The 26,504-nt window shown below is 39.5% G+C and overlaps 2 protein-coding genes across 2 annotated transcripts; both read right to left on the bottom strand.

The window, feature by feature from the left end:
- Positions 1-15,655: 15,655 nt before the first annotated feature.
- LOC128922968 (uncharacterized) lies at positions 15,656-16,882 on the bottom strand. The gene has a single exon (XM_054235388.1). The coding sequence runs from the start codon at positions 16,880-16,882 to the stop codon at positions 15,656-15,658; it is 1,227 nt and encodes a 408-aa protein (XP_054091363.1).
- Positions 16,883-21,977: 5,095 nt separating this feature from the next.
- On the bottom strand, positions 21,978-23,204 carry LOC128922969 (uncharacterized). The gene has a single exon (XM_054235389.1). The coding sequence runs from the start codon at positions 23,202-23,204 to the stop codon at positions 21,978-21,980; it is 1,227 nt and encodes a 408-aa protein (XP_054091364.1).
- Between the last annotated feature and the right edge of the window lie 3,300 nt (positions 23,205-26,504).

Genomic DNA, 26,504 nt, shown 5'->3' on the forward strand with positions numbered 1-26,504 from the left:
TGTTATAATGAAGTAGTACGAGGGATGAAAAGATTGAATATTTATTATTAAGAAAATTATTGGTGTTAAGAAATAATTATGTATGTTTCTTTAAAATAGCAAAAAGCTAAAATATAAAATAAATATAAATATTTTTATACAACCTCAACTCATATGGGACTACCCCCTGAATTTAAGCATATTAATGAGGGGAGGAAAAGAAACTAACAAGGATTTTCTTAGTAGCGGCGAGCGAAAAAAAATAGTTCAGCACTAAGTCACTTTGTCTATATGGCAAATGTGAGATGCAGTGTATTGAATATCTTAATATCTAGTATGAGAAATTAACGATTTAAGTCCTTCTTAAATGAGGCCATTTACCCATAGAGGGTGCCAGGCCCGTATAACGTTAATGATTGCTAGAAAGATATTTCCAAAGAGTCATGTTGCTTGATAGTGCAGCACTAAGTGGGTGGTAAACTCCATCTAAAACTAAATATAACCATGAGACCGATAGTAAACAAGTACCGTGAGGGAAAGTTGAAAAGAACTCTGAATCGAGAGTTAAATAGTACGTGCAACTGCTTAGAGGTTATGCCCGATGAACCTGAATATCCATTATGAAAAATTCATCATTATAACTGTGATATTTATAATATTATAGTAATAGTGTGCATTTTTTTCATATAAGGACATTGTAATCTATTAACATAATAAAATATTTATCAAAAGATCATTGGTGTTAAGTTTTTTCAAATTAATTTGTTTTTAGCTTATTAACATAGAATAAATACTGATGATTTGATAAAGTGTTGATAGATTTTACATATATAATGCTTAAATTCTTTTGAATTTTACAATAATATTATTATCATTGATTTTAATATTAATTGTATGCATTTATATGATTAACAATGCGAAAGATTCAGGATACCTTCGGGACCCGTCTTGAAACACGGACCAAGGAGTCTAACATATGTGCAAGTCATTGGGTTATATTAAACCTAATGGCGAAATTAACTTAACTTTTATATAATGGGATTAATTTTTAGTGAAATACTTCACTATTAATTCAATCCCGGGGCGTTCAATATAGTTATGTATAATGATAATTTATTATTATTTATACCTCTAACTGGAGCGTACCTTGAGCATATATGCTGTGACCCGAAAGATGGTGAACTATACTTGATCAGGTTGAAGTCAGGGGAAACCCTGATGGAAGACCGAAACAGTTCTGACGTGCAAATCGATTGTCAGAATTGAGTATAGGGGCGAAAGACCAATCGAACCATCTAGTAGCTGGTTCCCTCCGAAGTTTCCCTCAGGATAGCTGGTGCATTTAAATATTATGTAAAATAATCTTATCTGGTAAAGCGAATGATTAGAGGCCTTAGGGTCGAAACGACCTTAACCTATTCTCAAACTTTAAATGGGTAAGAACCTCACCTTTCTTAATATGAAGGTTGAGGTTATGATATAATGTGCCCAGTGGGCCACTTTTGGTAAGCAGAACTGGCGCTGTGGAAAGCGTTGGTTGCTTAAAACAGCAGGACGGTGGACATGGAAGTCGTAATCCGCTAAGGAGTGTGTAACAACTCACCTGCCGAAGCAACTAGCCCTTAAAATGGATGGCTCTTAAGTTGTATACCTGTACATTACCGCTAAAGTACATGATTTATAATACAATTTCGGTTGGATTATAAATTTTGAAACTTTAGTGAGTAGGAGGGTACAATGGTGTGCTTAGAAGTGTTTGGCGTAAGCCTGCATGGAGCCGCCATTGGTACAGATCTTGGTGGTAGTAGCAAATAATCGAATGAGACCTTGGAGGACTGAAGTGGAGAAGGGTTTCGTGTGAACAGTGGTTGATCACGAGTTAGTCGGTCCTAAGTTCAAGGCGAAAGCCGAAAATTTTCAAGTTTTAATGAATTGTTGAGAATATATTATTATGTTTTCTTCATAGTAATTAAACACTTGAATAATTTTGAACGAAAGGGAATACGGTTCCAATTCCGTAACCTGTTGAGAATCCGTTTGTTATTAAAAATGGGCCTTGTGCTCATCCTGGCAACAGGAACGACCATAAAGAAGCCGTCGAGAGGTATCGGAAGAGTTTTCTTTTCTGTTTTATAGTCGTACTACCATGGAAGTCTTTCGAAGAGAGATATGGTAGATGGACTAGAAGAGCATGACATTTACTGTTGTGTCGATATTTTCTCCTCGGACCTTGAAAATTTATGGTGAGGTTACGCAAACTTCTCAACAGGCCGTACCAATATCCGCAGCTGGTCTCCAAGGTGAAGAGTCTCTAGTGGATAGAATAATGTAGGTAAGGGAAATCGGTCGTAGCAGATTCCCCAACCGAAGAGGTCGGTTGTGGGTTTGGCTCCGGCTGAGTCGGTGCGTGCGCCTCCAGCACCTGTGTTGGAGGCGATTGCTCCGGTATTGCCGAAGCCTGTGGAGACGTGGTCGGTGGTGGTGCGCAGCAAGGCCCCGACGACTTCCTCTAAGGAAGTCATCAAAAAGGTGGTGAAAGAGGTGGGACCTTCCCTCGGAGTGCACGAGGTGAAGCCGATTAAGGGTGGTGGGGTGGTTATTCGCACCCCCTCTGTCTTAGAGAGGGAAAAGGTGGCGAATAATGCCAAATTCGGGGAGGTGGGATTGAATGTGACTGTGAACCGGAAGTTGGGTCCGCGGGTTGGGGTTCAGGGGGTTCACACCGAAATCTCCCATGATGACTTCATGAAGGAGCTCTTTCGGTTGAATCTCCAGGACATCAGCCCTGAGGCACGAAAGTCAGATGTGCGGATGGTCAGTCGGCCCTGGAAGGTGGCCGCTGATGGTAGCAGCAACGTTGTCCTTGAGGGTTCGGACAAATCAATGTCCGCCCTCTTGGAAGCGGGAAGGTGCTACATAAAGTGGTTTTCCTTCAGGGTTCGACCGGATACCCCTGTTGCTGGCTGCTTCCGGTGTATGGGTTTTTACCATAGAGTGGCTGAGTGTAGGGCCAAATCAGATGTCTGTAGGAGGTGCGGTCAAGAAGGCCACAGAGTTGCCGGTTGCGTCAATGCACCCCATTGTCGCAACTGTGCATTTAAGGGTAGGCCAGCTGGGCATCTTATGATGTCCGCTGTCTGCCCGATATACTGTGGCGTTGTTGAGCGCGGGGGGTTGTATGCTTGAGGGTGGGTGCGGCATTGCCTTACTCCAGGAGCCCTACACCACCAATGGTGTGGTTCGGGGTCTTCCTGGAGTTTTCAGGGTCTTTACGGACCTTGGGGGTAATGCCGCAATTGTTGTGACTGATCCAAACTACGATTGCGTAGTGTTGGATTCGTCGCAACAGGGGGTGTGTGTTTCAGTAGAGGGGAGTTCGGTAGAATGATTGTCTCTAGTTTGTATTGCAAATTTAGCGAGCCCCTAGAGCCCTACCTGGGCTACATGGATAAGCTGCTACTACTGGGGAGTAGTAGCCCATTTGTCCTAGGGTTGGATGCGAATGCCTCGTCCTCGATGTGGTTTAGTAAGGTATCCAGACATTCGTCTGGATATCAAAGCCACATCCGAGGCGAGGTATTGAGTGAATGGGTGGTGGCTAAGAGCCTCCACATTTTGAATGAGCCGAGTGAATGGTTTACGTTTGAGGGGCCTAGGGGCATGAGTGATATTGACGTAACGTTAATGAATGAGGCAGCAAGGAGAGCGTTTGACGTCAGTTGGGAGATTAGGGGAGGGTGGGGATTGAGTGACCATAATTTGATACAAATTATGGTTTCTCCGCAATCCCCACCCTCGGCGTACGTGGGTCCATTGCGGCGATGGCGTACCTCTGGTACTGACTGGAACCAATATGGACAGAATGTAAGGGAAGCGGTATTGGAAATACCGCTTAGTGAGTTTGAGGAACTGGGGGTGGACGAGCAAATTGATATGATTTTAGTTGTGCGGTTAGGGAGTATAAGGATATGCTTGTGAGAATAAAAGAAGAGGAATGGAGGAGCTTTGTTGGGGAGAATAGGGATGACCCCTGGGGGCAGGTCTACAGGATCTGCAGGGGTCGTAAGAGGGAGGATATCACCTCTCTCCGCGTTGGTGACTCTGTGTTATCAACGTGGAGAGAGTGTGCGGAGGTTCTGTTAGAACGTTATTTCCCAGGGCTGAGGTTCAGGCACCTCAAGCACAAGAGGTACCTGTTCCTCCACTAGAAGATGAGGAGTTGGGATACGCTTTTGGCCTGGTTAGGTCTAAACGGTCCCCAGATTTTGATGGTTTGAACGGAGAGATGTGCAAAAGCTTGTGGAAGTTCATTCCGGAATACTTGGAGGCCATTTATAATAAGTGCGTGTGGGAGGGATATTTTCCACGTGAGTGGAAAAGTGCCAGGGTCGTCCCTCTCCTGAAGTCCCCTGATAAGATCAGGAGTGATCCTCGTTCTTATCGGGGCATCAGCCTTCTTCCGGTGCTAGGAAAAGTACTGGAGAGGGTTATGGTGGACCCACTTCTGGAGCTAACGCGGGGTATGTGGTCGGATAGGCAGTATGGGTTCAGGAAAGGACGCAGTGTGGTAGATGCGTGGATGTATGTGCAGAATGTTGTTAGGGAGAATGTCAACAAGTATGTCCTAGGCATATTTGCTGACTTCAAGGGGGCATTCGATTATCTGATCTGGGATCGAGTGATAGAACGGTTAGAGGAACTTGGCTGTCCGGAAATTAGTCTCTGGCGAAGCTACTTTTCGGACAGAAAAGCCTCTATCGTTGGAATGAATGGGAGTGTGGAGATTGGAGTGGCTCGTGGCTGTCCACAGGGATCCATCTGTGGTCCATATATATGGAACCTCATGATGGACTCTCTGCTTGGGCAGCTCGAACCACTCTGTAAGTGTTGTGCGTATGCGGACGACCTTCTTCTCCTTGTTGAAGGTCGTTCAAGGCGTGAGTTGGATCGGGTGGGAGGACAATTTTTAGAAATTGTCCACAACTGGGGGATAAGTGTGGGTGTAGACATCTCGATGGACAAAACGGTGACAATGCTTTTAAAAGGCAGACTGTCACCGGGGCGTCCACCGGTTGTCCGAGTGAATGGGGTCGGCATCAGGTATGTGACGCAAGTCAAGTACCCGGGGTTGACCATGAGTGAAAGAATGTGTTTTAATCCACACTTGGTGAGTGTGAAGGTGCGACTGCAGGCGGTCGTTGGTAAGGTTATGCGCGTTTTACGGAGTGATTGGGGCCTCGGACGTCGTGCTGTTCGCACCATATACCGCGGCTTGTTTGTGGCCTGTGCACCGTTTCTACGGATGCGTTGCAGGTGTTACTAGGTGCGCCCCCTCTTGACTTGGTTGTCATACAGCGTGCTGTATCATTCAGGTTAAGAAGGGGTTTTTTTTTTTTTTGTCGGAGGGGGAATCTTCAAAAGATACCGTATTAAATAGTATACGGCATGCACGATTCATCCCATTCGCTTAAGATACACCAATTTTGGGATCACGCCCAGCAACTCTAAGTTTAGCAGGACTTGCGAAGAGGGACGCCTACGTACTAAACCCTAAACTCCGTCTTCTATAGCTCTTTATTCTCCCTTGCGGTACCACCGCTAGGTATTTCATCACAAGGGTAAGCTTTAGCCAATTTGCTCATCTCCAATCCAATTTGGTCTACTGATCACTTGTCATCCTCCTTTCGCTGCTACGTTGCCACTCATTCTTTCTTAGCTCTGTAAGAGCTCTCGCGGACCATGCTCTTACTTGGTTCCATACATTTGGTGATTGGATCATGTGCGCCACTATATTTCCTGGTGTGAGGCGTTCCTTTAGTAGTTTCTCCAGTTCCGTTCTTTCACATTCAAAACGAGGACACTCAAAGAATACATGTAATGCGTTTTCGCATCCATTGTCACAGAGGGAGCATTCAGATGCATCGTCATGTCCATACTTTTGTAGGTATTCTCTAAAACAGCCGTGTCCAGTCAGGAACTGCGTCAAGTAGTAGTCTGTTTCACCATGCTGTCTTTCTACCCACTTTTGAATGTTTTTGATAAGCCTATATGTCCATCTACCTTTTGTCGTCTCGTCCCAGCGTTTCTGCCATTCATTTAGGCTCTTTTGCCTTTCGTCATTTCTCTCTTCTGTTGTCAGGCGTCTCTCCGTACTTTTCATTTTGTCAAAAATTCTTTTTTGTTCCATCGCTGCAATGTCTGGTGGCATGATACCAGCTATAACTCCGACCGCCTCGTGTGATACAGTCCGAAACGCACAGGAAACTCTAATTGCACTTAACCTCATTATAGATTTTGCCTTTTCAGCGTATGATTTATGCTGCAGTGCAGGTCCCCATATAGGTGCCGCATACATTAGTACCGACTGACTCACTTTGGCTAAGAGTGCTCGTCTACTCTGGCTCGGTCCACCAATGTTAGCCATTAGTCTGGATAGTGCAGCCGTAACCCTTGCCGCTTTTTCACAAGCCTTGTCAATATGGGTCTTATAGTTTAGTCTCACATCTAACATCACCCCCAGATATTTCAGGGACTGCTGTGTGGTTATATTGTACCCGTCAATATTTAGCGTAGCAGTCTCTAGCTTTTTCCTACTTGTAATTAGCACAGCTTCTGTTTTTTGTCCTGCTAGTTGTAGTTTAGTTTCTGTTAGCCATTCTTTTTTTTAGCCGCGGTCTCATTGCATATATGCTCTATTTGGGTGATTTCTTTTGCCACCACCGTCACTGCTATGTCATCAGCATATCCGATTATTTGTACCTCCTTTGGTAGGGGGAGTCGCAGCACTCCATCGTAAAGTATATTCCAAAGTAATGGACCTAAGACTGAACCTTGGGGTACTCCGCCCGTCACTGCGTAGTTTTGTGGTCCTTCATCAGTATCATATAACAGTATTCTATTGGACAGGTAATTTGACACAATCTTTACCAGATATAACGGCGTTTTTTTTAGTTCGAGAGCTTTTATGATGTGAGGCCAGTAGGCCGAATTGAAGGCATTCTTCACGTCGAACGTTACCACCGCACAGTATTTTTTAGAGCCATACATCCATCTGGTTCCTTCAATGGCTCTGCTTGCGACATCAGTTACTTTCTGGATTGCATCTATTGTCGACCTTCGTCTTCGGAAACCATACTGATTGTCTGCCAAACCCGGTAATTCATTTTCTAGATGTTGCTCCAGTCGAACACATATTATTCCTTCTAATATTTTTCCCATTGTGTCCAGCATGCATAGCGGTCGGTATGAGCTTGGCTCTCCGGCTGGCTTGCTTGGTTTCTGGAGGAGGACCAATCGCTGCTTCTTCCATATTTTTGGGAAAACACCCTCTCGTACACACTGCGAAAACACCTCCGTGAAAGGGGCGGAGTTGTGTTTAATGGCGATCTTTAGAGCTTTGTTTGGAATGCCATCTAATCCAGGTGCCTTGTTGCTGGCGAATCTTTCTGCTGCTTCAACTACGTCTTTTCCGGTGACTATTGGTATTCCTGTTATTTCAGTTCCCTCGTTATGCCAGTCATGTGGAGTTTGCGTGGGGAATAGAGTTTGTACTACAGTCTTAAGTAGTTTAGGGCATGTTGGGTTTTGTCCCTTGCGGCTTCTAACTTTTGTCATTACTATCTTATAGGCATCCCCCCATGGGTTTTCTTCTAGTTTTTTGCAGAGCTCTTTAAAGCAGCAGGCCTTGCTCTCTTTAATAGCTTTCTTGAGTTCTTTTCTCTTCTTCTTAAACTGATCCTGCAGCATTAAATACTCAGTTGTTTGTCGCCCCCTTTGGCACAGACGCCTCGCTTTATGACATTCATTTCTTATCGCAGAAATTTCCTCATTCCACCAGTACGCTGGCTTTCTGTTTGAACACTGTTTTTTCCTGTGCATTGATGCATCGCAGGCTTTACTGACGAATTTCACGAGTTGCTCCGCCTTCCGTTCCACGTCTAATGCGTCGTTAGGGTTTCCGTCTAACATCAATTTGAAGAGATTTTCATCGAGAGTTTCAATTTTCTAACCTCTGGTTTGCGCCGTTTTGGGGGTCTTACGTCCTTGTGTACATTCTTGGTTACCAATTTCTAATATGATGGCCAGATGGTCGCTGTGGGTATACAGGTCACTCACCTGCCACTTAGCTTTACGCACTAGGGAGCTGCTAGCGAAAGTGATGTCAATCACGGAACCACGTCCATTCTTTTCAAAGGTATTTTTATTACCAGTATTTAACAAGACGATATCCTTTGACGAAAAAGCTTTCAGGAGAGCATCTCCTCGCCTGTTCGTGTATGTACTCCCCCATTCAATCGCCCATGCGTTAAAGTCACCGGCCACAACGTTTAATGTTGTGTTTGATATTTCTCGTACTAGACTGTCAAGGAATTTTTCGTATTCACTTTGTGGGACGCTTGGCGGGACATAGCAGCTATATATGTTTATCCCACAAATTTTTGCCCGTGTGTAATAGGGCTGACCTGTCAGCGGGTTGTTTTGAAAAACTTTGTCTCCACAAGCCCATATGGCTGCTTTATTCGTCAGGTCGGAAGTCCATGCTGCTGTGCTTATGTTTTTATACTGCTCGCTGATTATTACTACGTCAATTTTTTGTTCAAACACTGTATGTGTGAGTAGATCTTGTGCTGCCTCACAGTGGTTGAGGTTTAGTTGCAATACTCTCATATATTGGCCCTTTTACACGCTTCCTGATAGAGGGAACATTTTTTGCTACCTATCTGGTGTTCGTAGTTCTCTTTCCGTTCTTTTTACATGCACTGCAGGACGGCTTTTTCTCGCAAGTCTTCGCGAGGTGTCCCTTCTCTCCACATTTGAGACAACACTGGCTTCTACCATCTGGGTTACTACAGGCTCTGGCCAGGTGACCATATTCGAAGCACCTGAAGCATTTTATGAGGTTCGGCTTCTCTCTTATCCGGCATATTACCCATCCAATTTTTATTTTTCTTGCCTCGAGAAGTGCCTTGGCTTGTAGTGCAGGGAGGCTTAAGACTGCTGTCTGTGTGCCTGCATACGCCGGCCTGATGGTTTTGATTGAACCTTTATCAAAGTCATCAAGTTCTTTTATCTGGCTTCGAATAGCATGTGATACATCTTCTTCGGTAGTGATTTCATCAAGGTCCTTAACTTCTAATGTGATTTCGTGGGTAAGTGCTTTAATTTTTGCTTGATTCCCAAGCACTTTCCCTATCTCCTTGGTAGAGTCACCTATGGTTTTCATTTGGACATCCTTTAGCTCCAATAACATTTCTCCTTTGGCAGTTTTTCTGATTCTGCTTACGAGCTTAAGAAGGGGTCTGAGTGTGTCATTGCTGCGGAATGATTTGATTTCCGATGATGATGTGGAGAGGGAGGGATATCTAGGGAGCAAGAGGCTTCAAGATGGTAGGGTCAGGTGTAGGTGGCAAGACCGTTGGGACAGTAGTCTCAATGGTCGGGTGACTTATGAGTACATCCGAGACGTTAGGTATGTAGAAGGAAACCCAGACTTCAGATTTTGTCTAAGTCTGGGTTTCCTGCTTATGGGGTATCCGAGACGTTAGGTATGTAGAAGGAAACCCAGACTTCAGATTTTGTCTAAGTCTGGGTTTCCTGCTTATGGGGCATGGGCCTCTTAATGCATTCTTGCATAAGAGGTACCTTGCAGATAGTCCAGAGTGTACGTGTGGGGCGCGTGTTGAGGATTGGGTGCATGTTATTGCTGAATGCCCAATGTACTCGGACATTAGGGATCTTGGGGGTATGGGGATTAGTTGGACTGATGGACGGTTAGATGTTAGTGGTATGATCTCCACTAGTTGGGATGCCGAACGATTAGAATTATTTGGTGTGTTTGCGCGTGAGGTGTTTAAGCGGCGAAGACAATTAGCTGGAAACTAAGTATAGTTTCTTTGTGTGAATGGTGTGTGTATTGGATGAGAGAATGGGGTCCAACCCCTGGTCACCAGTCCAGAGCAGTATGGAAGCTCAACTGGTAGTAGTTTTTTGGCTACGAGGTCTGACCGGAGACTTAATTCTGGTACCACGGGGAGTAGGAGCCCTTGGAGTTCGCTCCAACCTACTCGTGCGGACTGGCCCCTCGGGGAGTATCGTGGTGGTTGTGTTTTAATACCCGAATGCGGGGAGAGTGATATTTGTCACTCAATGTGGAGTTGCATTGCAACCGGGTGCCGGACCCAAAGTACGGCAGAGGTTTTAGATAGGATATCGTGGTGGTTGTGTTTTAATACCCGAATGCGGGGAGAGTGATATTTGTCACTCAATGTGGAGTTGCATTGCAACCGGGTGCCGGACCCAAAGTACGGCAGAGGTTTTAGATAGGCCTCGAACCCCACCAAGGTGGTTAGTGTGTCCATTCCACACGCCAATTGGTACTGAATAATGCATTGCATTTTTCGGGGCGCTGATCATCGCATTGATTTGATCCGCTGTGATTTTGAGCACCGTGAGGTTAGGCCGTCGTCGGCAGGTACTCACGTTAATATTGGCTTTAGATGTCCCCATCTGTAAAGAGCCGACACCACATGGTGATATATTTGCATATAAGTACTAATTAATTTTCATATAAATACTAATTGTATGAATTCATACAAGTAAATAATTTTCATAGAAATACTAAATAATTTTCATATAGATACTAAATAATTTTCATATAGTTAGTACCTATGAATTCATACAAGTAAAAAATTTTCATATAAATACTAATTGTATGAATTCATGCAAGTAAATAATTTTCATATAAATACTAAATAATTTTCATATAAATACTAAACAATTTTCATATAGGTACTAAGTTTATGAATTCATACAAGTAAAAAATTTTCATATAAATACTAAATAATTTTCATATAGATACTAAGTTTATGAATTCATACAAGTAAAAAATTGTCATATAAATACTAATTGTATGAATTCATGCAAGTAAATAATTTTCATATAAATACTAAATAATTTTCATATAGATACTAAGTAATTTTCATATAGGTACTAAGTTTATGAATTCATACAAGTAAAAAATTTTCATATAAATACTAAATAATTTTCATATAGATACTAAGTTTATGAATTCATTCAAGTAAATAATTTTCATATAAGTACTAATTAATTTTCATATAAATATAAATAATTTTCATATAAATACTACATAATTTTCGTAAAGATACTAAGATTATGAATTCATACAAGTAATTAATTTTCATATAAGTACTAAGTGTATGAATTCATACAACTAAATAATTTTCATATAAGTACAAAAAATTAAAAAAAAAAAAAAAATGTTAAGCTATTTTTGATGTTGTAATATTTCTTATAAGCATAATGCTCGTAGAAAATGATATAAATTACTTGTGTATATATGAATTTAAAACTTTTATATGGTTAAAAAGATTCTTTCCACACGATTTCGGGTTGGTGAGGTGTACGTGGCAGAAAACATATATCAATATCTTAATATATAAAAATCACGTGTCACGTTGTGTGTTTTCGATGGACTCCTAAACTATTGAACCGATTTTAATGAAATTTTTAACACTGTGTGCAGTTTGGTCCAACTTGAAAGATAGGATAGTTTATAACTCTCCTTATAGTCGCATTATTTATTTATTGCAAATTATTTGTTTATTATTAGCAAAGAGCTATCCACCAGTTGGTGGCGCTAAGTTCGCTATGTTACAGTAGATGGCGCTACATTTCTTTCTAAATTTTCATGGATTTAGGCTGTCATAACAAAAGCTGCCACTTGCTAAAAACATTAAATGAAAATGCGTTGTTTGAAGTTTATATTGTAACGGATTTCCAAAATCTGTCGTTTACTCTAAAACTCTACCTTGAGTTCGATCACTGGATTGTCAAATAAAAGTCACTGTTTAATGGTTATACACTTCTCTTTATTTCTAATTTAACAAACTTAACACTTTATTACTCGTTGTACAAGTTTAGAACTTCTTACTTCTAATATCTTGCACTTTACTCGGCAACTGTCTAATTAGAACTGTGTCTTGCTGCCAGTCCGGCAGCCCTTATATACCCGATTGTTAGCAAGTTATCGTCACTCGAACATTCTGGCAACGACGAATATCGATGTCTGGATAAATCTGGCAAGTTATCGATTTCGTTGTTGATTCTAATTTATTCTTGCATACATGTTCGTCACACTGCCCTCCACTTAAGTCTGATCCCGATTAGACATACTTCCAGAACCAAATGCTGCAAGCCGTTCTAGATGAACCACCTTCATTTTATTCCTAGGTCTTCCAATGGTTTGTATACGATACACTACATCATTTATCCGTTTAATAACCTGGTATGGTCCTTCCCAACTACATTGAAATTTTGGAGATAATCCTTTCTTCCGTTGTGGGTTATATAACAATACCCAATCTCCTTCCTCAAATCCTTCTGAGTTCATTGCCTTGTCATATTTTGCCTTCATTTTATCACTCATGATTTGCGTCCTCTGTCTCACTATAGCATGTATTTCTCTCATTTCGTCTTCTAGGACACTGTTATCTTCCCTAACATTCTTTCCACCATTTGCGTTTATTCCGAACTTTAAATCAATCGGTAACCGAAGATGATGACCAAAGATTACCTTTGCTGGAGTCTGCCCCGTTGTTTCATGTACAGCAGACCGATAAGCCATCAGGAACAAAGCTATATGGCTGTCCCAATCCTTTTGATACTTGTCTACCACTTTCTTTAGATGTTCTTCTAAAGTTCGATTGAAACGTTCTACCATTCCATCGGATTGTGGATGTAGGGCTGTTGTACGAGTTTTCCGTATACCCAATCTTAGGCACATTTCCTGGATTAGAGCTGATTCGAAATTCCTTCCTTGGTCAGAATGTAATTCTATTGGAACACCATACCTTGTTACCCAATTATTGATGAATACATTCGCTACTGTTTCAGCTTCTTGATTAGGAATTGGATATACTTCTGGCCATTTGCTGAAGTAATCCATAACTACCAAAACATATTTGTTTCCTAATTTACTGGTGGGAAACGGACCGGCTACATCCATGGCAATTTGTTCAAATGGGGCGCCCGAATTGTACTGCTTCATCTGGCCGTGGCTCCTGGATTTCGGCCCTTTTGCTTTAATACACTCAGCACAATTTGAAATCCATTCCGTGACTGATTGCCGACAACCAACCCAATAAAATATTTGCTTTAGTTTTTCCAAGGTTTTTGTGATTCCCATGTGCCCTCCACTTGGACCGTTATGCATCTCCTTCAGTACATCAGGAATTCTTACTTTCGGAATGATTATAATAATTCGGGAATTTTGTCCATCTTCGCTTTCCCATACTCGATGCAAGCAGCCAGATACCAACTTTAAACTGTTCCATTGTGCCCAATATGCCTTTGCAACTGGACTCTCTGCAGCTACTTCTTCTCTCGTTGGACGCTTGTTCAGCTCTTCGTAAATCCTTTGGATCCCAGCCTTCTGTCGAAGTTATTGACATTAATCGAATATCTATAATGTCTTCTTTGGCCTCAGCTCTTGAACAATGTCGACATTCTAAATTACAAGGACGACGGGACATCGCGTCCGCATTCCCATGACTACTACCTTTTCGGTGTTCTATAGAGAAGTCATAACTTTGGAGTCTCTCAATCCACCGTGCCAACTGTTTTTCTGGATTCTTGAATTGCAGAAGCCATTTTAATGCTGCGTGATCTGTCCTTACTCGAAATCGCTGTCCAAACAGGTATTTATGGAAATGTTTGATGCACTTCACCAATGCCAGTAATTCTCTTCGCGTTACGCAATAATTCTTCTCTGGCTTACTTATCGTCTGGCTATAATACGCGACCACTTTCTCATTCCCGTCAATCACTTGTGATAGAACGCCTCCTATTGCATAGCCACTAGCATCCGTGTCCAAAACGAACGTTGAGCCTGGAACTGGATATGCTAACATTGGCGCAGTACATAATCTCTCCTTCAGAGTTTGGAAGGCCAATTCTTGTTCTTCATTCCATTCAAAGGCTCTGTTCTTCTTCGTGAGTTCATGGAGGCTACTAGCTACGCTGGCAAAATTTGGAACGAATCGTCGGTAATACGTACACAGTCCAAGGAAACTGCGCAATTCATGTAAATTTTTAGGTCTGGGCCAATCCTTTACTGCCTCTATCTTTTCCTGAGCTGTACAAATGCCCTTCGCAGTCACTTTGTGTCCTAAATAGCTCACTTCCTTCTTGAACAGAGAACACTTCTTTGGGCTCAGTTTTAAACCAGCGCTGGCTATACGTTGAAAAACCTCTTCCAAATTTTTGAGATGCTCATCAAAGCTTTTACCCAACACGATGATATCGTCTAGGTACACCAAACATGTCTTCCAGTGCAATCCTTTTAACACTTGGTCCATAAGCCTCTCAAAAGTGGCAGGAGCGTTACATAACCCAAAGGGCATTACAGTGAATTGCCATAGACCATCTCCAACGCTGAAAGCCGTCTTTTCTTTGTCTTCTTCGTTTACTTCCACTTGCCAATAGCCACTTTTCAAATCGAGTGTTGAGAACCAATTCGTGCCTGATAGTGAGTCTAGGGTGTCATCTATTCTATGTAATGGATAACTGTCTTTCTTCGTGACATCATTCAACTTTCTGTAGTCCACGCAAAACCTCATGTTACCATCTTTCTTCTTCACAAGTACTACAGGTGAACTCCATGGACTCGATGATGGTTCAATTATGCCGCTATCGCTCATTTCACGTATGGTCTGGCTTACAACTTCACGTTTGGCTAATGGAACGCTGCGAGGAGTCTGGCGGATTGGTCTTGCATCTCCGGTGTTGATGGAATGTTTCACAATTTTGGTTCTACCTGGTTTGGATTCATCTATGTCGAATATGGTGGAGTATCTGAGAAGAAGTTGTTTGGCCTTCTTTTTATGGTTTACTTCAAGTTCCTTGGTCCATGCATTAATCTCGTTTGAAATATCGTTTTTACAACTAGAATTATCCTCAAAATCTGTTTCGAAATTTATTACGGCCTCAATCTCCTGACACTGTCCTAATATAGCTCCTTTGGAGACTGTGACTGGTGACTTACACTCATTAAGGACTCTTACTGGAACTCTTTTGTCTTGTCGTATAGATTCTTTTGTGCCTTCAACAACCCACAACGTGTCCGTCCCATAGTCTCCATCTATTTCTGCCCAAATAATTGCTTCTGATTTTGGTGGAATTTTCTGATTTTCTGTTATTAACACTTGTCTAACGTTGCATTTGTTATCATAACCAAACATAAGAGGCACTACCATATTGGTATAAGTCATAACTTTGTTTTCCATGTCTAATTTGATTCCTTTACTGGCTAGAAAGTCTACTCCAATTATGACTTCGTCGACGATATCTGCCACTATAAAGTTATGTAACACGGCTGTTTTTCCTATTCCAATTTCGCACGTTACTTCCCCGAAAACTTGAGCATCATCTCCAGTTGCAGTACGTAACTTTGCACCAGCTAGTGGTTTTACTTCCTTGTTAACTAGATCCGATCGAATTATGGAATGTGTTGCTCCCGTATCCACAGTCAGAATGCGCTTTTTACCATCCACACATCCACTAACGGTAACGTTGTTCGTATTTCTATTTATTTGAGAGACAGAGATTACGGGGCATTCACTTGAAGGAGCCAGCACGCGCCCCTTCCGACTGGCTCGCTTTAGTTTAACGATTGGGTGCTTTTCAGAGTTGGTTGGTCTTCTTCTGCTTTGCGTTTCCGTCCGGATAGGTAATTGGGTCGATTCGATTCCATATTACAATTTCGTGCAATATATCCGCCTTTCCCGCAGTTGAAGCATTTAACCACACCATCATTTTTCTTACGTGTTTCTCCAGATTTCTCCAACATTTTATGCATTTCTTCCAAAAATTTCTTCGTCCAGGCAGGCTCTTCTATTTCTACACGATGAGCTTTAAATGTTCTGTTACTAAGTAAAGAGGCAGTTTCGTGCGTAAGAGCAAAGGACACTGTTTCTGCAAATCTCGATTTTGGGCATGCTAGTGCAGAATAGCGCGTATTCTCGTCTCGTATACCATTAACGAAACTGTGGATTTTCATATCCTCTATATATTCTGCGGACTTATGCGCATAAGCCAAGTGAGCTAACCTTTCCACTTCCGTAGTAAATTCTTGCAGAGACTCGCTAGCTTTTTGTTTGCGATTTTGCAGTTCGATTTGGAAAATTTGTCTCCGGTGCTCACTTCCATACCGTCTTTCTACAGCAGCCATCAACGCTTCGTAACTGCTTGACTCGCAATTGGGTATAGTTTGTAGAATTTTCGCAGCAGCCCCTTTTAAAGCCACGAACAATTGGGCAACTTTGTCTTCCGCATTCCATTTATTCGTATCTGCCGTCTTTTCAAATTGGAGTTTGAAAATCTGGAACGGAGTTGTGCCGTCAAATGATGGAGTGTTGACTTTGACAGAACTTGTTGAGACCATTGGTCGATTTAGTTGCAGGTCACGGAGACGATCTTTCAGTTCTTCCACATCAGCTTTAACTTTATCTTGCTCTTCTGAAATCTGCGTTTTTAGTTCCTGCATTTGTGAGGACACTTGTGATACACGTGCGTCCTGTTCTTTCAACTGTACTGTTACTTGTGCTGATATATGCTCTGTTATTTGGGACAACTTCGTTGTTAAGCGTGTTTCCTGTTCTTCCAGTCGCGTTGCCCAACGCGCGTCCTGCGCTTCAAACTGTGATTTCATCTCCTTTATTTCTAATGACTGCGCCTGGAACTGTGACGATATTACAGACAAAAGTTTGTTCATATCCAGTACCCCTGATGAACATAGAGTATCTTCCTTTTCCTCAATTTTCGTTGTCGAATCCTCTAACAGCGATTCAAAAACAAATTCGTCAACGTTGATATTTTCTTCTTCCATCGCCTCTCGCAAACGAGCTTGTAACTCAGCTTTCAACCCATTCGTTGCTAGGCCTCGTTGTTCCAACTCCTTTTTAAGTTGTGGTATCTTTAAATCGTTGAACTTAACCATTATCTCCTATGGAAATTTATTTGTCAATCCCACTTCTGACACCAATTGTAACGGATTTCCAAAATCTGTCGTTTACTCTAAAACTCTACCTTGAGTTCGATCACTGGATTGTCAAATAAAAGTCACTGTTTAATGGTTATACACTTATCTTTATTTCTAATTTAACAAATTTAACACTTTATTACTCGTTGTACAAGTTTACAACTTCTTACTTCTAATATCTTGCACTTTACTCGGCAACTCTCTAATTAGAACTGTGTCTTGCTGTCAGTCCGGCAGCCCTTATATACCCGATTGTTAGCAAGTTATCGTCACTCGAACATTCTGGCAACGACGAATATCGATGTCTGGATAAATCTGGCAAGTTATCGATTTCGTTATTGATTCTAGTTTATTCTAGCATACATGTTCGTCACAATATTATTTGTGGTAGAGTTATACGAATCTATGACTTCCAATATTCTAAATTTAAGAAAAAATCACATACAATCCGTGAAATAAATGAAGTTATGTACATACATAAGGTCAGACATATAAGCAATGCTGCCACTCTTTTCCAGTAAATCTTCCTCGAATTTGGGAGATTTCAGAGGAATTTATGAAACGCAGAGTTGATTTCTGCATGTATATCCTAAATGCAAAAAAAAAATTTCATTTATTTGCATTTAGGTATAGAATTTTGTATGGCTAATGCCGGGTTTCACAGTCCATACTTAAGTATTGTTGCAAACTGAGTAGTCGTTTGCGTTTCACAGTCAATGCTTAATTTCTATAAAATTTTATTATGATATGGCATCGTTATGGGCAACATATGTTTTACAAATGTCATTCATAAAAATATGTTTGAAATATTTAAATTATAACAGACAATACATAAATTTGCGAGGAAAATTATATCAAAAATTGATGAAAACAACAAAAGAACCCCAAATTTCATCACTAGCGAGTCGGAGCACCTATGGGAACTGAAGGAAAAGTATAAGCTGTTATTGACTGCAAACGAACGGACACTTGCCCTTCGCTACGAAAGATGTCGCTGAAAATTCAAGGCAAATTCAAAACAAAAATCAGCTGTTATTTAAGCATCAAATCTATTTGTGTTAGCTCGAGACAGGTTAACCAAAAATATTGTGCATCAATTAGTGCTAAGTTAAATTAAAATGTTTATAATTCAAAAAAATAAATACTACTATTAAAAATTAAGAATTATCTATCCAAAGATTATAAAATTAAATGTTACATGTTATCAACTAACAATTTTGTTAAAAACTTGAATATAAAATCAAAAATGAACTATTTTATGAAAATTTGTGCTTATTATCAACTCTACGAAAATTTTCATCAATAATTTTAAAAATTTTGACCTCAAGTTCAAATCTCAATCCCGTGGATTTTTATACCAGATATATACTAAGGTTTCCGTCTTTATTCATAAATAATAATTTCACTGTAGTGAATAGTTTACTACAACACAGCAAATCTAAAAGTGAGGAAATGTTCATTCTGAGAATTCGAATGATTCAAACCGATTTATCGTTTAAGTTCAAAATTTTACAGTTTCATATGTACATACATAGGTATCTATGTGTCATGTTAGCGTGTTGGAGAGCCATCTTCTTTATTTGTTTACACGCTACACAACAAAACAAAGAACGAACTTCGCCAAAAATATTTAAATTGATCAGAGATCCCTGAATATATTAACATTCCATACAAATAAATGGCCTTGAACAGAGTTCAAAAAGCGTTTTAACTATTTCAAATAAAAATTGGGCGGGGCGAAGTTTGCCGGGTCAGCTAGTAAATATATAAAAATCACGTGTCACGTTGTTTGTTTTCGATCGACTCCTAAACTACTGAACCGATTTTAATGAAATTTTTAACACTGTGTGCAGTTTGGTCCGACTTGAAAGATAGGAAAGTTTATAACTCTCCTTATAGTCGCATTATTTATTTATTGCAAATTATTTGTTTATTAATAGCAAAGAGCTATCCACCAGTTGGTGGCGCTAAGTGCGCTATGTTACAGTAGATGGCGCTACATTTCTTTCTAAATTTTCATGGATTTAGGCTGACACAAAAGCTGCCACTTGCTAAAAACATTAAATGAAAATGCGTTGTTTGAAGTTTATATTATTTGTGGTAAAGTTATACGAATCTATGACTTCCAATATTCTGAATTTAAGAAAAAATTACATACAATCCGTGAAATAAATAAAGTTATGTACATATGTATGGTCAGACAAATAAGCAATGCTGCCACTCTTTTCCAGTAAATATTCCTCGAATTTGGGAGATTTCAGAGGAATTTAGGAGATCACAGAGTTAATTTCTGCATGTATTTCCTAAATGCAAAAAAAAATTTCATTTATTTGCATTTAGGTATAGAATTTTGTATGGCTAATGCCCGGTTTCACAGTCCATACTTAAGTTGTGCCTAAATAAAATCTTAGCTAAGTATTGTTGCAAACTGAGTAGTCGTTGGCGTTTCACAGTCAATGCTTAATTTCTATAAAATTTTATTATGATATATGGCAACGTTATGGGCAACATATGTTTTACAAATGTCATTCATAAAAATATGTTTGAAATATTTAAATTATAACAGACAATACATAAATTTGCGAGGAAAATTATATCAAAAATTGATGAATACAACAAAAGAACCCCAAATTTCATCACTAGCGAGTCGGAGCACCTATGGGAACTGAAGGAAAAGTATAAGCTGTTATTGAGTGCAAACGATCGGACACTTGCCCTACGCTCCGAAAGACGTCGCTGAAAATTCAAAGCAAATTCAAAACAAAAATCAGCTGTTATTTAAGCATTGATTAAGCCTCCCATTTTCAGTTAAGCATAAGTATGAACTGTAAAATACTATTTTCCTGTTTTATCTTAAGCACAACATAAGTATGGAGTTCATTTGGAGTTAAATTTAGAGCTATATGTGCTATTGCACTAGATGGCGCTACATTAGAATACATTTATTGACACTTATTTGTGATACTAACGGCTGACGTTGTAAGGTAATTGAATAAGTGCGCTGTATTAGGCTAGATGGCGCTATAGAAGCAGATGCTGTTATATTAAAAGTCCAAACGTTTATTTTAGCTAAAATTTATTAAACGTAAAACGTGTGTTTAAAATTTACCATTTATTAAACGTAAAACGTGTGTTTAAAATTTATCAGACTCTAACGTTGGCGCAGTACTTAATTTCTCCTTCAGAGTTTGGAAGGCCAATTCTTGTTCTTCATTCCATTCAAAGGCTCTGTTCTTCTTCGTGAGTTCATGGAGGCTACTAGCTACGCTGGCAAAATTTGGAACGAATCGTCGGTAATACGTACACAGTCCAAGGAAACTGCGCAATTCATGTAAATTTTTAGGTCTGGGCCAATCCTTTACTGCCTCTATCTTTTCCTGAGCTGTACAAATGCCCTTCGCAGTCACTTTGTGTCCTAAATAGCTCACTTCCATCTTGAACAGAGAACACTTCTTTGGGCTCAGTTTTAAACCAGCGCTGGCTATACGTTGAAAAACCTCTTCCAAATTTTTGAGATGCTCATCAAAGCTTTTACCCAACACGATGATATCGTCTAGGTACACCAAACATGTCTTCCAGTGCAATCCTTTTAACACTTGGTCCATAAGCCTCTCAAAAGTGGCAGGAGCGTTACATAACCCAAAGGGCATTACAGTGAATTGCCATAGACCATCTCCAACGCTGAAAGCCGTCTTTTCTTTGTCTTCTTCGTTTACTTCCACTTGCCAATAGCCACTTTTCAAATCGAGTGTTGAGAACCAATTCGTGCCTGATAGTGAGTCTAGGGTGTCATCTATTCTATGTAATGTATAACTGTCTTTCTTCGTGACATCATTCAACTTTCTGTAGTCCACGCAAAACCTCATGTTACCATCTTTCTTCTTCACAAGTACTACAGGTGAACTCCATGGACTCGATGATGGTTCAATTATGCCGCTATCGCTCATTTCACGTATGGTCTGGCTTACAACTTCACGTTTGGCTAATGGAACGCTGCGAGGAGTCTGGCGGATTGGTCTTGCATCTCCGGTGTTGATGGAATGTTTCACAATTTTGGTTCTACCTGGTTTGGATTCATCTATGTCGAATATGATGGAGTATCTGAGAAGAAGTAGTTTGGCCTTCTTTTTATGGTTTACTTCAAGTTCCTTGGTCCATGCATTAATCTCGTTTGAAATATCGTTCTTACAACTAGAATTATCCTCAAAATCTGTTTCGCAATTTATTACGGCCTCAATCTCCTGACACTGTCCTAATATAGCTCCTTTGGAGACTGTGACTGGTGACTTACACTCATTAAGGACTCTTACTGGAACTCTTTTGTCTTGCCGTGTCATAGCCAGGGTTTTTCCTATAAGTACGTTTGGTATAGATTCTTTTGTGCCTTCAACAACCCACAACGTGTCCGTCCCATAGTCTCCATCTATTTCTGCCCAAATAATTGCTTCTGATTTTGGTGGAATTTTCTGATTTTCTGTTATTAACACTTGTCTAACGTTGCATTTGTTATCATAACCAAACATAAGAGGCACTTCCATATTGGTATAAGTCATAACTTTGTTTTCCATGTCTAATTTGATTCCTTTACTGGCTAGAAAGTCTACTCCAATTATGACTTCGTCGACGATATCTGCCACTATAAAGTTATGTAACACGGCTATTTTTCCTATTCCAATTTCGCACGTTACTTCTCCGAAAACTTGAGCATCATCTCCAGTTGCAGTACGTAACTTTGCACCAGCTAGTGGTTTTACTTCCTTGTTAACTAGATCCGATCGAATTATGGAATGTGTTGCTCCCGTATCCACAGTCAGAATGCGCTTTTTACCATCCACGCTTCCACTAACGGTAACGTTGTTCGTATTTCTATTTATTTGAGAGACAGAGATTACGGGGCATTCACTTGAGGGAGCCAGCACGCGCCCCTTCCGACTGGCTCGCTTTAGTTTAACGATTGGGTGCTTTTCAGAGTTGGTTGGTCTTCTTCTGCTTTGCGTTTCCGTCCGGATAGGTAATTGGGTCGATTCGATTCCATATTACAATTTCGTGCAATATGTCCGCCTTTCCCGCAGTTGAAGCATTTAACCACACCATCATTTTTCTTACGTGTTTCTCCAGATTTCTCCAACATTTTATGCATTTCTTCCAAAAATTTCTTCGTCCAGGCAGGCTCTTCTATTTCTACACGATGAGCTTTAAATGTTCTGTTACTAAGTAAAGAGGCAGTTTCGTGCGTAAGAGCAAAAGACACTGTTTCTGCAAATGTCGATTTTGGGCATGCTAGTGCAGAATAGCGCGTATTCTCGTCTCGTATACCATTAACGAAACTGTGGATTTTTATATCCTCTATATATTCTGCGGACTTATGCGCATAAGCCAAGTGAGCTAACCTTTCCACTTCCGTAGCAAATTCTTGCAGAGACTCGCTAGCTTTTTGTTTGCGATTTTGCAGTTCGATTTGGAAAATTTGTCTCCGGTGCTCACTTCCATACCGTCTTTCTACAGCAGCCATCAACGCTTCGTAACTGCTTGACTCGCAATTGGGTATAGTTTGTAGAATTTCCGCAGCAGCCCCTTTTAAAGCCACGAACAATTGGGCAACTTTGTCTTCCGCATTCCATTTATTCGTATCTGCCGTCTTTTCAAATTGGAGTTTGAAAATCTGGAACGGAGTTGTGCCGTCAAATGATGGAGTGTTGACTTTGACAGAACTTGTTGAGACCATTGGTCGATTTAGTTGCAGGTCACGGAGACGATCTTTCAGTTCTTCCACATCAGCTTTAACTTTATCTTGCTCTTCTGAAATCTGCGTTTTTAGTTCCTGCATTTGTGAGGACACTTGTGATACACGTGCGTCCTGTTCTTTCAACTGTACTGTTACTTGTGCTGATATATGCTCTGTTATTTGGGACAACTTCGTTGTTAAGCGTGTTTCCTGTTCTTCCAGTCGCGTTGCCCAACGCGCGTCCTGCGCTTCAAACTGTGATTTCATCTCCTTTATTTCTAATGACTGCGCCTGGAACTGTGACGATATTACAGACAAAAGTTTGTTCATATCCAGTACCCCTGATGAACATAGAGTATCTTCCTTTTCCTCAATTTTCGTTGTCGATTCCTCTAACAGCGATTCAAAAACAAATTCGTCAACGTTGATATTTTCTTCTTCCATCGCCTCTCGCAAACGAGCTTGTAACTCAGCTTTCAACCCATTCGTTGCTAGGCCTCGTTGTTCCAACTCCTTTTTGAGTTGTGGTATCTTTAAATCGTTGAACTTAACCATTATCTCCTATGGAAATTTATTTGTCAATCCCACTTCTGACACCAATTGTAACGGATTTCCAAAATCTGTCGTTTACTCTAAAACTCTACCTTGAATTCGATCACTGGATTGTCAAATAAAAGTCACTGTTTAATGGTTATACACTTATCTTTATTTCTAATTTAACAAACTTAACACTTTATTACTCGTTGTACAAGTTTACAACTTCTTACTTCTAATATCTTGCACTTTACTCGGCAACTCTCTAATTAGAACTGTGTCTTGCTGCCAGTCCGGCAGCCCTTATATACCCGATTGTTAGCAAGTTATCGTCACTCGAACATTCTGGCAACGACGAATATCGATGTCTGGATAAATCTGGCAAGTTATCGATTTCGTTATTGATTCTAGTTTATTCTAGCATACATGTTCGTCACAATATTATTTGTGGTAGAGTTATACGAATCTATGACTTCCAATATTCTAAATTTAAGAAAAAATCACATACAATCCGTGAAATAAATGAAGTTATGTACATATATAAGGTCAGACATATAAGCAATGCTGCCACTCTTTTCCAGTAAATCTTCCTCGAATTTGGGAGATTTCAGAGGAATTTATGAAACGCAGAGTTGATTTCTGCATGTATATCTTAAATGCAAAAAAAAAATTTCATTTATTTGCATTTAGGTATAGAATTTTGTATGGCTAATGCCGGGTTTCACAGTCCATACTTAAGTATTGTTGCAAACTGAGTAGTCGTTTGCGTTTCACAGTCAATGCTTAATTTCTATAAAATTTTATTATGATATGGCATCGTTATGGGCAACATATGTTTTACAAATGTCATTCATAAAAATATGTTTGAAATATTTAAATTATAACAGACAATACATAAATTTGCGAGGAAAATTATATCAAAAATTGATGAAAACAACAAAAGAACCCCAAATTTCATCACTAGCGAGTCGGAGCACCTATGGGAACTAAAGGAAAAGTATAAGCTGTTATTGACTGCAAACGAACGGACACTTGCCCTACGCTACGAAAGATGTCGCTGAAAATTCAAGGCAAATTCAAAACAAAAATCAGCTGTTATTTAAGCATCAAATCTATTTGTGTTAGCTCGAGACAGGTTAACCAAAAATATTGTGCATCAATTAGTGCTAAGTTAAATTAAAATGTTTATAATTCAAAAAAATAAATACTACTATTAAAAATTAAGAATTATCTATCCAAAGATTATAAAATTAAATGTTACATGTTATCAACTAACAATTTTGTTAAAAACTTGAATATAAAATCAAAAATGAACTATTTTATGAAAATTTGTGCTTATTATCAACTCTACGAAAATTTTCATCAATAATTTTAAAAATTTTGACCTCAAGTTCAAATCTCAATCCCGTGGATTTTTATACCAGATATATACTAAGGTTTCCGTCTTTATTCATAAATAATAATTTCACTGTAGTGAATAGTTTACTACAACACAGCAAATCTAAAAGTGAGGAAATGTTCATTCTGAGAATTCGAATGATTCAAACCGATTTATCGTTTAAGTTCAAAATTTTACAGTTTCATATGTACATACATAGGTATCTATGTGTCATGTTAGCGTGTTGGAGAGCCATCTTCTTTATTTGTTTACACGCTACACAACAAAACAAAGAACGAACTTCGCCAAAAATATTTAAATTGATCAGAGATCCCTGAATATATTAACATTCCATACAAATAAATGGCCTTGAACAGAGTTCAAAAAGCGTTTTAACTATTTCAAATAAAAATTGGGCGGGGCGAAGTTTGCCGGGTCAGCTAGTAAATATATAAAAATCACGTGTCACGTTGTTTGTTTTCGATCGACTCCTAAACTACTGAACCGATTTTAATGAAATTTTTAACACTGTGTGCAGTTTGGTCCGACTTGAAAGATAGGAAAGTTTATAACTCTCCTTATAGTCGCATTATTTATTTATTGCAAATTATTTGTTTATTAATAGCAAAGAGCTATCCACCAGTTGGTGGCGCTAAGTGCGCTATGTTACAGTAGATGGCGCTACATTTCTTTCTAAATTTTCATGGATTTAGGCTGACACAAAAGCTGCCACTTGCTAAAAACATTAAATGAAAATGCGTTGTTTGAAGTTTATATTATTTGTGGTAAAGTTATACGAATCTATGACTTCCAATATTCTGAATTTAAGAAAAAATTACATACAATCCGTGAAATAAATAAAGTTATGTACATATGTATGGTCAGACAAATAAGCAATGCTGCCACTCTTTTCCAGTAAATATTCCTCGAATTTGGGAGATTTCAGAGGAATTTAGGAGATCACAGAGTTAATTTCTGCATGTATTTCCTAAATGCAAAAAAAAAATTCATTTATTTGCATTTAGGTATAGAATTTTGTATGGCTAATGCCCGGTTTCACAGTCCATACTTAAGTTGTGCCTAAATAAAATCTTAGCTAAGTATTGTTGCAAACTGAGTAGTCGTTGGCGTTTCACAGTCAATGCTTAATTTCTATAAAATTTTATTATGATATATGGCAACGTTATGGGCAACATATGTTTTACAAATGTCATTCATAAAAATATGTTTGAAATATTTAAATTATAACAGACAATACATAAATTTGCGAGGAAAATTATATCAAAAATTGATGAATACAACAAAAGAACCCCAAATTTCATCACTAGCGAGTCGGAGCACCTATGGGAACTGAAGGAAAAGTATAAGCTGTTATTGAGTGCAAACGATCGGACACTTGCCCTACGCTCCGAAAGATGTCGCTGAAAATTCAAAGCAAATTCAAAACAAAAATCAGCTGTTATTTAAGCATTGATTAAGCCTCCCATTTTCAGTTAAGCATAACCTAAGTATGAACTGTAAAATACTATTTTCCTGTTTTATCTTAAGCACAACATAAGTATGGAGTTCATTTGGAGTTAAATTTAGAGCTATATGTGCTATTGCAGTAGATGGCGCTACATTAGAATACATTTATTGACACTTATTTGTGATACTAACGGCTGACGTTGTAAGGTAATTGAATAAGTGCGCTGTATTAGGCTAGATGGCGCTATAGAAGCAGATGCTGTTATATTAAAAGTCCAAACGTTTATTTTAGCTAAAATTTATTAAACGTAAAACGTGTGTTTAAAATTTACCATTTATTAAACGTAAAACGTGTGTTTAAAATT

The sequence above is a fragment of the Zeugodacus cucurbitae genome, chromosome X (assembly GCF_028554725.1).
Source record: "Zeugodacus cucurbitae isolate PBARC_wt_2022May chromosome X, idZeuCucr1.2, whole genome shotgun sequence".
Taxonomy (NCBI): Eukaryota; Metazoa; Arthropoda; class Insecta; order Diptera; family Tephritidae; genus Zeugodacus; species Zeugodacus cucurbitae.

Coding starts and splice junctions, on each gene's coding strand:
- LOC128922968 (XM_054235388.1), bottom strand. CDS start 16,882: ATGGAAGAAGAAAATATCAACGTTGACGAATTTGTTTTTGAATCGCTG.
- LOC128922969 (XM_054235389.1), bottom strand. CDS start 23,204: ATGGAAGAAGAAAATATCAACGTTGACGAATTTGTTTTTGAATCGCTG.